The sequence below is a fragment of the Anolis sagrei genome, chromosome 3 (genome assembly GCF_037176765.1).
Source record: "Anolis sagrei isolate rAnoSag1 chromosome 3, rAnoSag1.mat, whole genome shotgun sequence".
Classification (NCBI taxonomy): Eukaryota; Metazoa; Chordata; class Lepidosauria; order Squamata; family Dactyloidae; genus Anolis; species Anolis sagrei.
The window spans coordinates 200116494-200132854 of record NC_090023.1 but is presented as its reverse complement, the minus strand read 5'-3'; the positions used below and the strand labels follow the sequence as shown (position 1 = coordinate 200132854).

The 16361-nt window shown below is 37.5% G+C and overlaps 1 protein-coding gene across 10 annotated transcripts in view; it reads left to right on the top strand.

Moving 5' to 3' along the window:
* The window catches only part of TACC2 (transforming acidic coiled-coil containing protein 2), a 212729-nt gene that overhangs the window by 174296 nt on the left and 22072 nt on the right, over window positions 1–16361 (top strand). For 5 of the 10 annotated variants that reach the window (XM_060768557.2, XM_060768563.2, XM_060768556.2 and 2 more), the window contains 2 exons: window positions 1665–1754; window positions 15682–15825. In XM_060768557.2, the coding sequence (XP_060624540.2) occupies window positions 1665–1754; window positions 15682–15825 (234 nt within the window). The remainder of the gene's footprint in view (window positions 1–1664; window positions 1755–15681; window positions 15826–16361) is intronic. The other 5 variants (XM_060768564.2, XM_060768566.2, XM_060768561.2 and 2 more) reach the window with 1 other exon arrangement.

The following is a 16361-nucleotide window of genomic DNA, read 5'->3' as shown; positions in this document are numbered from 1 at the left end:
ATCTAATAAAGCACTGAATCGGATGTAGTTTAAGATAATTTTTCTCCCCATGGGCCCGATGCTTATTTACCTATTTCAAGTAGCTAGGTATGGCTGAATTATAAATGACAGAAGTGAAAAATAAAATAAGATGTGATGAATGAGAAAGAATTGAACAATATTTTTAAAATGCAGGTGGAACATCTTTTATTGAGGATTCCAAAATCCTAAATTGTCCCCATGGGTGGCTGAGAGAGTGAGAGTTTTACTTTAGGATGGTTCAGTGCATAAGATCATGCATAAGATTATTAAAATATTGTGTATAAAATCACTTTCAAGCTATGGTTAGAAGGTGTATATGAAACACATTTGGCCCTAGATCCTATCTCCAAGATATCACATTATGGGTGTATAAATATTCAATAATCCAAAAATGAATCCAAAACTCCTCAAGTGCCAAGCATTGTGGATAAGGGATACTCGACCGTGTCATGATTTCGTTTCATCATACCTCTCAAACGCTAGTTTTTAAAAGCACACACAACTGAGGGTCCCCCACCCACCTCCTAAAAATAACTGGCTCACATGCTACTCAACATTTAATGTATAGATTATAGCTATAGCTATTATAGCAATTTTTCTGTAATTAATACCATTGTGTAACCAAATTAGAAAAAAAATCTATTCCTGGTTTGAAAATATTATTTCCTGTTTAATTATGTGGTACTTACTTTGAAAGTAGTTGATCTACTACAGAAACTTTGTTTTTGTGGCTGACACAAACTATGTTAAATTGGGTTGTGAGTTTTCCAGGCTGTATGGCCATGTTCAAGAAGCATTGTCTCCTGACGTTTTGCCCACATCTATGGTAGGCATCCTCAGAGGTTGTGAGGTCTCATAACCTCTGAGGATGCCTGCCATAGATGTGGGCGAAACATCAGGAGAGAATGGTTCTGGAACATGGCCATATAGCCCGGAAAACTCACAACAACCCAGTGTCTCCAGCCATGGAAACTTTCGACAACACATACATTGAATTGGTTATCACTCTTTGAGATATTCACTAAAAAACTATAGCATAATGTACTGCAGGATGTCCCGCAAAAACAAAGCTTCTGCAGTTTAATAAACCTTTCCCATGTTTTTATCATATAACTAATTAGGAAATGACACTTATAACCCAAGAACAAAAGTCAGGTTACATAGTGTAATAGCCCTAGCATGGGCAGGGAGGTGTATTTCTTATCTCCACAGCTGTAGGTACTCCAAACTACTCCTCCTTTTCAGCACTCTGCTTGGAATATAAAGGGGTTGGAGAATCCAAGTAGCAGTAATGGTAGTTTTATAATCATAAATAAATAAATAAACAGCCCCCTGCCCCAAAGCTCCAAGCCATGTGGGAGAGAGGGAGTTTAAATACATTGAGGGTAGGAAAAGTAGGGATAATATTCAAAGAATTCTCCCACCTTACCCAAAAACCTCAAATCATAGAAAAGTGGGAGTGCGGGTGCATGTAGTTTGTCCCTTAATCCTCCAAGGAATGCTATATCAACTTAAGAGTGTGTTGTCCCAAAATGTTGGTCATAATAGATTCATTCTGTGAATGTAGGCTTTCTTTTTAACACCTTGTTTTTAATGAGTTTTCCCTGTGCATTGCTCACAACCACCAACCATTCCACTGACAGGAGGAGTTAGAGTTTGCCGCAATGAGGATAGAAGCCCTGAAGTTAGCCAGACAAATTACCCTGTCTTCTTTCAGCTCCTTAGATACTGAGGTATCTCTTCTTTGCCTGCAGTGTGTGTTTGATTGATCACTGCTTAAGGAATCCAAATGCTGCTTTTCTCTTTAACAGCAAGTTAACTGGAGTTTCTCTGAGTGGTGATGCTTAATGTTTTTGGCACCTTCGTATCTAGAAAGACCTCAAGAAGCATGCCAGGAATCTTCTTATACTCTCAAATGCTGTCACCATCACTTGCAGATATATTTCAGAAATTACTATCATGTCTATTTGGTCAGAAGCACAACTGTGGCTGTCAGTGTGTTGCTCAGTGCTGCTTTGCTTTTCACAAATTAATAGTTTGCTTGATATAATATTAAACGGGTATAATATTTCAGTGCAGATTATGTTTGAGAAAATTTAATGGGGATAATAATTTGTACAATATGTACAAATGGTTACATTAAATGGAATGTCTAATATTTGGTAAATATTAAACATTATCATGGAAATATTGACAAATTCAGCAGACTTTGCAAGTATCCAAATCTTGGAAGTACACTGAGGCATATTCACAATTACCTTGAGTGTGTTTGTGTTAACTTCTGAATATCCAACACTGGAGATTTAGATGTATGTAAAATTCATCTGGAGTGGTTAGTAATAATTGGCAAATGACTCAAATCACCAAATTTTTGACATTCACTATAGCATGCTATTGTTTGAAAGTTAACAGAGATACAATACCTAGTTGGATAAAGCAAAGGAGACTATATTTTTGAGAGATGACAATTCTTAAGTTGTAAGAATTCATTGGTTTGGATGCAGTTAGTGTAGGTCTTTTCATAAGTCAAATATTTCTGACTTAGTGGAACATTTCTGTTGTTAGAAAAGTGAAAGCAGTCTTGGAGAACTTTCGTTTCGCCTGGACTCTCCTATTTCTCTCAGAAATGTACACCAAAGTGACAGGCTAATCACTGCAAATTCACTCCTCTCCTTGCAATTCCTTTCATCTTTCCAAGAATTTATTTTGTGGGATGTGGGACCCTCAGAGAAGTGTTGAGGGCGGCACTGTGGACTGCTCTAGGTCCCGCTTCCGTTGCAGGCATGTCTAGTAGGATGAGACAGGGCCTTCTCAGTGGTGGCCCCCTCAGCTGTGGAACTCCCTCCCCAGTGATATTAGAGCAGCTCCCTCCCTCCTGGCCTCCAGAAGGAAAGGGAAAACCTGGCTCTGAGTCAAGTCTTTGGAGATTAATCTATAGTGCAATAATAGCCTTGAAATATGTGCAATTGATTTTTGGAATGGCCCCAGATTATGATTGAACATGGCATGATTTTAATAGTGAATGCAATGTTTTATATGTTTTCATGTGCATTTAATTTAAATTTTTAACTTAAGTGTAATCTAACTGTTTGTTGTCCAAGGGAATTGAATAATTGCCATATGTAAAGCCGCCTTGAGTCCCCTTTGGGGTAGAGAAAGACGGGATACAAATAGAGTAAATAATTAATACATAAATAAAAAGGAGAATCAGCAAATTTCAGCCCACCCTTTCCAGCAAGCCAGAGCATCATGAACAGAACTCATATAGATCTTGCAGCGGTTGAAGAAAATCCACTGACTAATTATATGAGTAGCTATGATGCCATAGGCAAATTGTCTATAATCAAATCGAACCCTGAGTATGGCATGTTGGCCTAATTTATAAAAGGAGGATTCTGTCTGTTAACCACCGAGACAGTGAATGCTGGATGATTCAAATGTTGGTCATCAGTTAGTTATCGACAAGGCTTGTTACTTGCAATCGGTCTGCCTGGGAAGACAGGGTGGAATACAAATACATCATCATCATTTGAAACACAACAAGATGAATCCACAACAGACACTCTGCTGGCTGTTGTATTGGATCACATGTCGGACACTTCCCAAGTGTCTAGGACTGTGTGATGTATCGGCGAATGATGCATGCAGATCCCAGTAAGGTGGCCTTCTGCAGCTGGCAGATGGCAATTTTGTTAGCGCAGATTGTGTTTTCGTTTAAAATAATCTTTATTAATTTTCTTTAAAATAAAAAACAAAAATATAAGACATACAATATCCAGGTGGGGAGATATAGGGGGGGAGAGGGTAAAAGATGGGTTGAATAGAAGGGGGAGATAGTACAGAGGGGGTAGGATAGAAAGAATGCTGTTTGGTTGTTACTGAATATAGGTGTCGTGGCAGGTGAGGAGAAAAGGGTTAGAAAAGTCACTGTGAGGGGAGGGGGTGTGTGGATGGTTGAGGTGAATCAGATGTTGACTTCCCGGTATCTTCCAGAGGTGTTTCCTGTTCTTTTGTTCTTACTTTCTGTTGTGTTTCTCTTCTTTTGTCTTTCTTCTGCTCTCCCCTTTTGTTTTGCTTTCATCTTTTTCATATAATTGTTGTCATGTTTTTTTCTTTTGTCAAATATATTGTTACTTGTTTCCAGTCTATTTCCGATGATGGAGTGCCCTTTCTTTTTGATAGTATATAGGTTAGTTTATCCATGTTTCTTATGTCCAAGATCTTTGTTAGCCATTCTTCTTCTTCTGGTGGTTCTTCGTCCTTCCAATGTTTTGCATATATTATTCTGGCTGCTGTTGTTAGTAAAAATAAAAGTTTGTCCTTATTTTTTTCCATCTTTAAGCTGTGAATCCCTAGTAAAAATGTTTCTGGTTTCCAAGGTATATCTATCTTTAGTATCTTTTGCAATGCTTTTTGTATGTTTTTCCAGTAGTGTTGTGCTTTCGGGCAGGTCCACCATAGGTGGTAGTATGTCCCTTCCTGTTTTTTACACTTCCAGCATTTTGTGTTTGTGTTTTTATTAAATTTGCCTAATCTATGTGGTGTTAAATACCACCTATGGGCTATTTTAAACCAATTTTCTTTAAGTTCCATTGCTTTTGAATATTTTAATTTCTTATTCCATACTTCTTCCCATTCTTCTTTTCTTATTTCTCTTCCTAAATTTTCTTTCCACTTTCTCATATAGGTTTTCCCATTTTCCGTATCTCTTTCTTCCTCTAGTAGTTTTTTGTATATCTTTGAAATTAGTTTGTTTTCAGTTTGCATTATCTTGTCCCAGAAGTTTGTACCTTCTTCAAATCCTTTTTCTTTGTCTATCTTAAAATGTTCCTTGATTTGTTCGTATTGAAACCATGAAATTCTGCTATTTATGTTTTTTAGTTCTTGTTGTGTTTTGATCTTGAATTCTCCTCCTTCCTTTTTTATTATATCTTTGTATTTGGGCCAATCGTTCCATCCTAGAGTTCTTCTTTGAGAGGCTTCAAGTGGTGATAGCCATAATGGGGTTCTCTTGTATAGTTTGTCTTTATGTCTGTTCCAAACTTTGATTAATGATGATCGCACGAAGTGATTTCCGAAATGCTTTTCTTTTTTTGCTTTGTCATAACCCAGATAGGCATGCCAGCCTGACCTCAATCCTTCCCCTTCTATGTTTAAAATCGTCTTCTTTTCAAGTTTTGCCCAGTCGTGTATCCAGATTAATGCACAAGAATCATGATATAGTTTAATGTTTGGTGTCGCCAGACCTCCTTTGTTTTTCCTTTCTGTCATATTCCTATAGTTTATTCTCGGTTTTTTCTTTTGCCAAATGAAATGCATCATATCTTTCTTCCAGCTATCTAGTATTTTTTGGGATCTAATTATTGGTAAATTTTGAAAAAGAAACATTAGTTTTGGCAGTATTGACATCTTTACGGCTGCTATCCTTCCTGGTAGTGATAATTTCATAGTGCCCCAGTTTTCTAAATCTTTTTTAATTTTTTTCCATTTTTCTATGTAGTTATTTTCCATTAATTGTAGATTTTTTGCGGTGAGAGTAATGCCTAGATACCTTATTTTTTGTGTTATTTGGATGTTCCAGTCTTTTCCTATTGTTTCCTGTTCTTTCTTTGTAATGGAGAAGATCAGGAAGAAAAGACAGGAGAAGAAAGAGAACAACAGAACAACACAACACAGCTAGGAAACATCTAAAGAACACTGGATTTTATAAAGATCTACTCAAACAATATTAATGGTTTTAACTGTAAAAATAAAAGAAATAAAGTATTTAACAGAATAAAAAAGAACCGGTATCACGTGATTGCCTTTCAAGAAACCCATGTCGCACAAAAGCATATAGCACACCTAGACAACAAACACCTAGGGAGGACATACTATTCCTCAGCCCCAGAAAAAAAGAGAGGGGTGGTAACCTACATAAATAAAGATATTCCATCAAATCAAGCATTCAAAGACGAGGAGGGCAGATTCTTAGGGGTAACAATAACAATAAAAGGCAAGAGAATATTACTGTGCAACATATATGCCCCAAATGATTCCAAAACAAAATTTGCAGAAAAACTAAAAACCCATATCAGTGATCACGAATTTGACCACCTGATTATTATTGGAGATTTCAATGGCGTGATAGACACATCCAAGGATAGAAGCAACGATGAAAATGATGGAAGAAAAGAAAAAAAGAAAAAAAGAGGAGGTACACTACCCAGAACGATCACAAATATAATGTCAGAAATGAACCTAGAAGATATCTGGAGGAGAAGAAACGAAGAGAAAAAAGACTACACCTACTACTCGGCCAGACATGGAACGTGGTCTAGAATAGACATGGCCTGGGTGTCAAAATCATTAACCACAGAAATAGAAGAAGTGAATATCTTACCAAGAATGGAGTCAGACCACTGTCCAATAGAAATAAAAATAAAACTAGAAGAAAAGGATAGAAGATGGAGACTAGACAACAATCTACTAAGAAATGAAGAAGACGTGGAAAGAAACAGGAAACTATTGAAAGAATATTTCAACATAAATAACACTCAGGAAATACATCCGTTCACACTTTGGGAGGCCAGTAAAGCAGTGATGCGTGGCAACTTCATACAACAAAAAGCAATAAAAAACAAAATCAAGAAAATAAAAGAAAAAATTAATGAAAGAAATCACAAAAGAGGAGGCCAACCTGAAGAAACACCCCAAAAATAAAGAAATCATCCAGAATTTGAAGAGATTACAAAAACAAAGGGAATTTCTAGAACAAGAAGAAAGGGCAAAACAACTAAAATTCATAAGGCAAGATTATTTCGAAAACTCAAATAAACCAGGGAGATGGTTGTCAAACAAATTAAGGAAGAGAAGGGAAACAACATTTATAACAAAATTAAAGGAAGGGGAAAAGACATACACGCAAGGAAACCAGATAAAGAACCAATTCAAAAAATTTTACCAGAAACTATATAAAGCAGAAGAAATAGACAAAAATGCAATTTATAAATACTTGGGTGAAAGGAATATAACGCACATAACGGAGGAACAGAGAGAAGAATTGAATAGGGAAATCTCCGAAAAAGAAATCAAAAAGGCAATAAACGAGCTGAAAAAGGACAAGGCACCGGGACCAGACGGCCTAACAGCCACCTATTACAAAACCTTCCAAGATGAACTAACCCCCTTTCTTAAGAGAGTGATGAATGTAATCAGAGAAAAAAGAGAAACACCCCAAACATGGAGGCAAGCGCTGATAACTTTAATACACAAAGAAAATACCGACCCAGAAAATGTGAAAAATTATAGGCGCATTTCACTGCTGAATTTAGATTATAAATTACTAGGGAATATTATTGCAGAAAGACTGAAAAAAATATTGAGCAAAAGAATCAAAGAAGAGCAAGCAGGGTTTCTACCCAAAAGATCACAATCAGACAACGTCAGGACCATAATAAATCTTATAGAATATTACGGAAGCAACATACAAAAAAAGGTAATGTTTTTAGCATTGGATGCAGAAAAAGCTTTCGACAACGTAAATTGGGATTTTATAAAAATTTTAATAAAAGAGATGGATATGGGTTACTATTTTGAAAACATAATTGGAGCTATATACGACAAACAGGAAGCGAAAATCATAATAAACGGCAAACAAACGGAGACAATCCAAATTCAGAAAGGAATAAGACAAGGCTGTCCAATTTCCCCACTAATTTTCATCTTAACATTAGAGATTTTATTGGATAGAATAAGAGACGACAAGGAAATTAAAGGAACACGCATCCAAGGTCACGACTACAAGATAAGAGCGTTTGCAGACGACTTAATAGGAATAATAGAAGAGCCAAAGAAAAACCTAGGAAAATGGATAAAGACAATCAATGAATACGGTCAAGTTTCGGGATTTAAAATAAACTTAGAAAAAACCAAAGCGATAACAAAAAACATTACAAAGAAAGCGCAGATTGTGTTTAAATGCAGGCCAAGGTCTTTAGGCACTGCACCCAGTGTGCCGATCACCACTGGGACCACCTTTACTGGCTTGTGCCAGAGTCTTTGCAGTTCAATCTTTAAATCCTCATATCGTGTCAGCTTTTCCAGTTGTTTCTCTTCAATCCTGCTGTTGCCTGGGATTGCAACATTGACGATCCATACATGGTTTTTAAACACGATTGTGAGGTCAAGAATATTGTATTCCAAAACTCCATCTGCCTGAATTCAGAAGTCCCAGATTAGTTTGACATGTTCATTTTCTGTAACTTTTTCAGGTATTTGATCCCACCAGTTCTTTGTCACAGGCAGATGGTATTTGTGGCACAAGTTCCAATGAATCATATGAGCAACAGTGTTATGCCTCTGCTTGTAGTCTGTCTGCATGATCTTCTTGCAGCAGCTGAGGATGTGGTCTATTATTATTATTAGTTGTATTTATTTATTATTTATTTTTCAGCAAGTGTAGTCACAAATTATATGTATTTTAATATAACACATCTGTGCATTACATTTTTCTTAACTCTTTGGGTGGAGTAATGTTGCATATACATTCAAGACAAACAGTTACACTCCACTGTCCTATCCATAACAACCAAAGCAATGAGCAATGCAACACATGTTTTTCCCTCCATGAAAAGGCAGTTTTAAGGAGTTGTTCTTTGGGGGGTTATAATGAACAATGGAATAGATTCTGTATTTTAAAAGTAACATTCCAGCCCCTTGCTACAGTGTGTGATGAGTTCTGTATGGATGAACATTTTGCTCTTTCAGCAATAGTTTTAAACATGACATCTAAACCAGTTTCACTGTAGGCATTAAAAGCTTAAATGTTCAATCAACCCACATCTCAAGCATCTAAGAGATAAGGATAAAACAATCTGGAGGGGAGAGGAAGCTCATGGAGCCCTCCCTGTACAAATGCCCTTTATTCTTTTGAGATCTAAAGTGTTTCCTTCCTGATACGCCTACAGCATGCTGGCTGTTGCCATGTTGGTGTGACGTTGCTCCTGTGATGCATGTGGTCTAAACTAGAGTGCGATGTTGGTTCTTAAGTGGTGTGTTTGATGTGTGCAGCTGTTCGAGAGGGTCCCGTGTGGTGATGTTAATGCAAAGGTCACAACTCATGGGAGTTTACTTGAGAAGGGGGTTGTGGTTTGGGGTTTGGTTGGGTTTCTTTGTTTAATGCTGATAACAACCAAACACAGCTGGTTGTAGTACTGGTGTTTTGAAACAAAAGAAACATTATCTTTCATAGTGAGTGAATGCTACAAGAATGTACTTACATACTCAGATTAGTGAGCTGTAGATTCAAGTGAATTGTGATTTTGACCTGTCTTGAAAAACCATTACATTGCAGAACCATAATTGTTTTCTGAGCAGCTTTGACTGGGGATCTACTTTTTTGCTTATTGAGAGCAAGCTAATTCAAATAAGCACTTGTTTTTCTTCTTTGATGAACAGTTTGCTCTGATGAGATAGCCTGAAATCCGACTGCTTAATGTATGAACCTAATGAACATAATCCACCTCCTGCTAAAGCCAATAGCAGATTTCCCATCGATTTGTAATGGGGCTGTTTCTGCCTGTTTCATCAACTGCAATGAACAGGCTTTTAAGCGTTGTTGTTCGTTAGGGAATTACATGTGCAAGAGCATATGGGAACCAATTTCTTTTGTGTGACGAGGCTGAGAAATGTGGCTTTTTAATTTCATTTGAATAGGTGTTAAAATCAGAGTTTGTGAGTTTGAAACAAAAGCAGATGGCTTGAGAAAGAGCAGTTTTAAGCGAGTTAAATTATATGCCATTTATCTTCTTGCTGTCAGACTCAGAAAACATTGACCATCATATTCTCTGTAGGAGAAAGGTGGCAGCAGAGGGACTGATACAAAGTCAGTTAGATTTTTTTTTTGTCATGTCAGGAGCGACTTGGGAAACTGCAAGCCGCTTCTGGTGTGAGAGAATTGGCCGTCTGCAAGGATGTTGCCCAGGGGATGCCCGGATGTTTTGATGTTTTTATCATCCTTGTAGGAGGCTTCTCTCATGTCCCCGCATGAGGAGCTGGAGCTGATAGAGGGAGCTCATCCACCTCTCCAGATTCGAACCTGCGACCTGTCGGTCTTCAGTCCTGCGGGCACAGGGGTTTAACCCACTGCATCACCGGGGCCCCATTTAGTCAGTTAGATTTTTTTAAAAACCACATAATATAGACAGAGGTAAGGATGGAAAGAGTGTGTGTATCTTTCTTTCCCCATTTTATTTAAGGGTATATTTTCATTAGTGTATGCAATGACGTTATTAAATGAAATGTTTAAAACAAGAAAATGAGCAAAGATAGAATTTGGAGATAACTTTGCAAAATGACAGAACTACCTCTCTTTAAAAATTGGTAAATGAAAAAGCAGGTTCTACCAGGCTCTGTCCAGTTAGTAGGCTGGAAAGGACATACCTCTACGCTGGAAAGGATATACCTATCCAAACGCATCTCCCCTATGAACCATTTCGGAGATTAAGATTATCCTGGGAGGCCCTGCTCTCAGTCCCGCCTCCTTTGCAGGTGCGATTGACGGGGATGAGAGGCAGGGCCTTCTCAGTGGTGGCCCCTCGACTGTGGAACTCCCTCCCTAGTGATATTAGATCAGCTTCCTCCTTCCTGGCCTTCACAAAACTTGAAAATGTGGCTTTGGGATCAAGTCTTCGGATAAGAATTGTAAATTCAATAGATGAATGTGCAATGTCTACTGGAATGGCCCCGGATTACAATTGTGGATTGCATGGTTTTAATAGAGAATGTAATGTTTTTAAATTAATGTGTTTCAATTTTAATTTTAATTTTAAATGTGTATTTTAATTGTATGTTGTTTTTAAGGCATTGAATAGTTGCTTATATGTAAAGCCGTCTTGAGCATAAATATAGTAAATAAATAAATAAATGTCCTATTTGAATATTTATTTGTATCTATTTATGTAATTCTCCCTCCATTTGCCTTAACTTTGGTTGCATGAAATATGATTGTGGCTATCCCGTAATTCAGGTTAAAGGAGATTGCATTTCAGTTTGAGCTTCTAAAAAGAATTCTTCACTTCAACTTGCACTAATATGGTGTATCTGATGTAAAATACAGAAAGTATAAACCTCTGCCATGCAATATGTTGTTGCCTCACAGATAGAAGCATCTGCCTTTAGAAAATGCCTACACCAAAATTTGTTTACAACTGTAATTCAAGTTGGCTAGCAATCTATTTTATAATCATTTAATTCAAATTTACATTGTATATGTGTATAAAAATTTCAATCTGCATACCTTTTTGAACATTGAGTAATGTGGTGCAAAACAAAAGCCTCTACTTGGGGTGCATCTACATTTCAGAATTAATTTGCTGCCATTACTCAGTGCTATGGAGACATGGGATTTTTAATTTGTTGAGGCATCAAACTCTTTGTCAGAGCAGACTAAAGACCTTGTAAAACTACAACTCTCATGATCCCATAGTATTGGGCTGTGGTGTTAAATTGCATTAATTCCATAATGTGTGTTAAATTGTGGTGTTAAATTGCATTAATTCCATAATGTAGATGTACCTTGGTTCAAGAAGTTTTACCTTTAATACCCTACCAATTGAGACTTTAGGCCCTACTTTATGCATATAATATTGTACAATATTACAGCTTGTAGTACACAGAACATTATTTTACATACAAGAAATTTTTCAAACTTAAGTATTTTAAAAGAATATTATTATATACAAATTGTAGATGGAATAATAGATATTTTTCCTACATGGAACAAGAAGATATTCGGCAGTGGACTGAGTTGTTTTCTAACTGCATATATTCTAATTGCAACATTCTTGTTACTATCAACAATCAAGATAAGAGATTTTTCTGACCTTGATGGAGAATACAAAAAGAAAAAAATGACATACAGGAAATCTCTAATTTTATTGTAGCCTTTGTGTTTTTCTGGTGTCAGGTTGGAAAGCATCCTGTTTGATCATTAACTTCCCATTCCAAGCAGCAATTGCCAAGGTCAACTAAACAAACAATAGACAAATCTTCAGGAAGACACACTGACTTACAGTAGCTAAGGAATAAGTGCAGATTAGTTGTAATAGGATCTGCTAGGGACTATATAACAACTTTAATCCATCTTGGTGGAGGGTACTTCTGAAGATCATGCAGCTGTGTGTCTTAGGATTTCTTTTATCCAAAAGTAAAAAATTCTGTATAGTTTTCTTAATTATTTCTAAATTAAATTGCAAGTCTTACATTCCGGAAAAAGATACAACCCCAAATGTGCTACTATTGAGTGGTAATGTTAGTGTATTGTCAAAGGCTTTCATGGCCGGAATCACTGGATTGTTGTAGGTTTTTTGGGCTGTATGTTCGAGAAGCATTATCTCCTGATGTTTCACCTGTATCTATGGGAGGCATCCTCAGAGGTTATCTCTGAGGATGCCTGCCATAGATGCAGGTGAAATGCCAGGAGAGAATGCTTCTAGAACATGGCCATACAGCCAAAAAAACCTACAACAACCAGGTAACATTATTGCTGTCTAAATCTAATTGCTAATAACTTCTAGTGTAGACCACTTGAATTAGTGGGATTTACAAAGCTGTTAACACCATTCAGAAGTTAGTTCAATTTGTCTATCTACGTGCAGCTAGCAATTGGCTCAAAGTCTATTAATTTATTTTGGTCCTATAATAATAATATCTTAATAGGAAGTAACTGGACAAAGTCTCATTTGGCCAGATGTCACAGAGAACCTACTTTGACATTTATTCCTGTCTTTAAAGGAGCTATCCAGGTGCTGAACCTATCTTATAGGTTTTCTTCAGTGCCTAGCTTCTGTAATATCTTGAATTAAACTCCAAGTAAATTTGCTGCAACACTAATACGAAAGCCAACTGTTGGTTTGATTTGGGATAGTGTGTTTGAGTTCTAAATGACATCAAACAAGATCGTAAAACTCTCTTATTGGCAATATGATGACAGCGCTGGTAGTTTCAAGGAACAAAACACTTTAAGTGACCTTTGTTTACATTTTGTGTTCATGGCCTGCTTCGTTCTGCCAGTAGATCTATTCAGTGAATTGACTTCACAAATACTTTTAGAAAGAAAGATGACCAAAGGAAACAAAATGTGTCCCCCTGCCCCTTGAAAGCTGGCTCTTGAATCTGTAAAACAACAAGGCATGTTAGGGAACCACCATATTTTCCCTTTTCCTTTGCCAGTCACATTCCCAGAGCTCTGCATATTTTTCAAAAGATCTGATTTACGAAGGAAGCAGGAGTGAAGTTAGAGTGTTGTGTGGTTTCCGGGCTGTATGGCCATGTTCTAGCAGCATTTTCTCCTCATGTTTTGCCTGTATCTGTGGCTGGCATCTTCAGAGAAGTGAAGTAGCAAACTTCACTCAAGTTTGCCAGGGGAGCATATACGGTGATCTGTGGTCACTCCTTTTGTAATCATGGTGTGCATGTGCCTGTAAAAAATCAAAAATGGCATGGTAGTAATGCTTCTTATATGTTCAGCCTGCTTTTTTTCTTTATGCAAAAGTGTAGAATATTATGTGCATTTATAATGTGAAATCAGAAAATTTATTTGCTATTCTTGGTGGTCTATATCAAAACAGTAGATTGTCATATATCCGATTGCATTGCATGAACTTTGCAGATTGAGTATGAAGATCTTGCTGATATTGCTACCCTATGTTGCCTAGTATTTGTTCCCTGCTTTTTATCAGAACAATATGAGGCAAGTGGATGGTTTAAATAACTCGATCTTAAGTCAGAAGCAGTGAGGCAAAGTGGTGATGGCTTCCTTGGATTCTTCTTTGATGGTCTTATGTGACTGACAATGCTTACTTTAGGATGTGTCCTGCTTTGGAGTTCTTCAACATTCAGGCACCCATTAACACAAGGATGGATTAAGTGCAACCCACAGGCTACAGATGGCCCTTGGGGTCCCATTGGAACCCTGCAAAACTCTCATATTGCTCTTAAGTTTGTTTTGTTTTTTTTTTAAAAAAAAACCTTTTCAGGATGATTTTTGTGTCCATTTTTGCCCTAAAACCACCTTAAAAGGCAGCAGTTTTCCTCTATTGACCCCCCTCCACTTCCCCAAAATTGACAAAAAGACCAGTAACCAAATGGCAAATAGACATTTATTTATTTATTTATTTCGGGAACTTCTACCCCGCCCTTCTCAACCCCCTTCGGGGGACTCAGGGCGGCTTCCAACCGGCATACGTTTGATGCCTACAATTCAACACAAAAAATACATAATAACAATAATTATAAAGTTAAAAATATTACATTAATACAATAAAAAGCCAGCCTGGTGGCCATCGTTTTGCCAAGTCCGTAATTAATAAATTCATTCTGCTTATCATAGTCCATTTCCAAAGCTTTAGTCGTCATTGTCCTTGTCAGTCTGCCAGATTACCCAAAGGCCTGGTCCCATATCCATGTTTTTAATTTCCTTCTGAAAGAGAGGAGGGATGACGATGATCAACCCACCAGACAGACACAGGAAGGAAAAATAATCATTCTCCTGTTTGCAGTTGCCCACCCCAGCTTTAGCCCAACCTTGAAAAATCCCCTCCTTCCACTGCTAACAGCCTTGTCCATATTTTCATCTGCAGAAACATAGAAATGTAAATACAGCACATGTAGTTGAACAGAACTGAAAAAAATCCCTAAGTTTGCACTAGATCTGTGCTTTGTCTGCCTTGTTTTTGAGGGGTGTTTTTTCGTGTCAGGAGCAACTTGAGAAACTGTAAGTCGCTTCTGGTGTGAGAGAGAATTGGCTGTCTGCAAGGACGTTGCCCAGGGGACGCCCAAATGTTTCGATGTTTTACTATCTGGGAGGCTTCTCTCATGTCCCCATATGGGGAGCTGAAGATGTGACCTGTCGGTTTTCAGTCCTGCCGGCACAAGGGTTTAACCCATTGTGCCACCGGGGGCTTTGATTAGATACTGCTAGTGTGAACAAACCACTGCACTGCTAGTAGGAATCCAGCAGGTGCCAGCCTATGTCCTGTGTGATACTTGCCCTGGAGGGAATGATAGCAAGAATAGTCAGTGCCTTGGATGAGAGTTAGGGAAGATTTTGGTGAGGAGTAGGCTTAGGTATTTCAGCAGATAGATTTTTTAAAAAAAAAAACAACTATGACCTTTCCTCCTCACTCTCTTATGCCAGTAGACTGGTGTCTCCCACATCCGAGTGAATAAAACCTATGTGGTACTGGTAGAAGAAAGATCAGAATTCATAACAATGTATTTGTGGTTTCGTGTATAACCCCTGTTAGACCAGAACCAGTGCACTGTTCTTTGGGTCTTCATCAGAAAGCATGCTTTCCATAAATAAGTTTATTAGGGAATTAATCCTGTATTCTGGCTGTTTTGTTCATTTTCTCTGGGTCTCTGCTTTCATTGTTTTATTTAGTCATGCTTCTTCAATCTGTTCTACACATTTTATACTTTTAAGATCCAATCATACTGACATCTGTATGATACCAGCAGAGGTAGATTCAGATACCTGCTTTCCATGCATCATAACAGCACCTTTCCCCGTTGTTTGTCCTGCCTTGCCCACTTCCTTCCCTGCTCATCCTAAAATGATTGATTGAAATGCTATTGTGGCAGTTTGTTTATCACCATCTTCTTTTGATCTTTTAACAGAGAGACCCTGCAATCACCACTGATGTTTCCATCTCTAAAAGTGCACTGTACTCTCGAATAAGCAGCTCTGAGGGAGAAAATACTTCCGGTTTACTTTATCAGCAACAAGATCTGGACTCTGCCTTGAGAGTTGCCAGAGAGGAGGTAGCTTTTATTTGAAATTTTAAAAGTTGTTTCTCTTTATTAATTGATTTTCAGAAAAGTATCTGTTCTAAGGCTTCTTTGGTCCATTTTTAAACATAAAAGATTAAAGATGTACAAAAGATAAACAAATTATGGTGCTGTAATTTTGAGCCAAAACAAGCAAGATGCAACTCAACTTGTTATGAGTGGTAAATTATAGGACAAGGAATGATTAATTTCCCATTTAAGAATAATTTATTTCTTACTTCTCTTAATCATAGTTCAGTAATATATTCCACAGTATTCCTTAATCATGATGTGCTCCTAACTCAGCATTTGTTGCAGTTCAGCTCATGATTGTGGCTGATACCAATGTTCATGTGGACATGGATCATGGGAATTCTGGGCCTGTGAGTCCACATTTTAAGTCCTAAAAATGATCGGTCTGTGTCTCCAGCAGTTAGTAAAGGTCACATTCCAGAGAGTTGCCAAGATGGTGCAGAGGAGCTGTTCTATAGGGAAAAGACTTGAGAGACTGAAATCCCAGGTATAGAGAA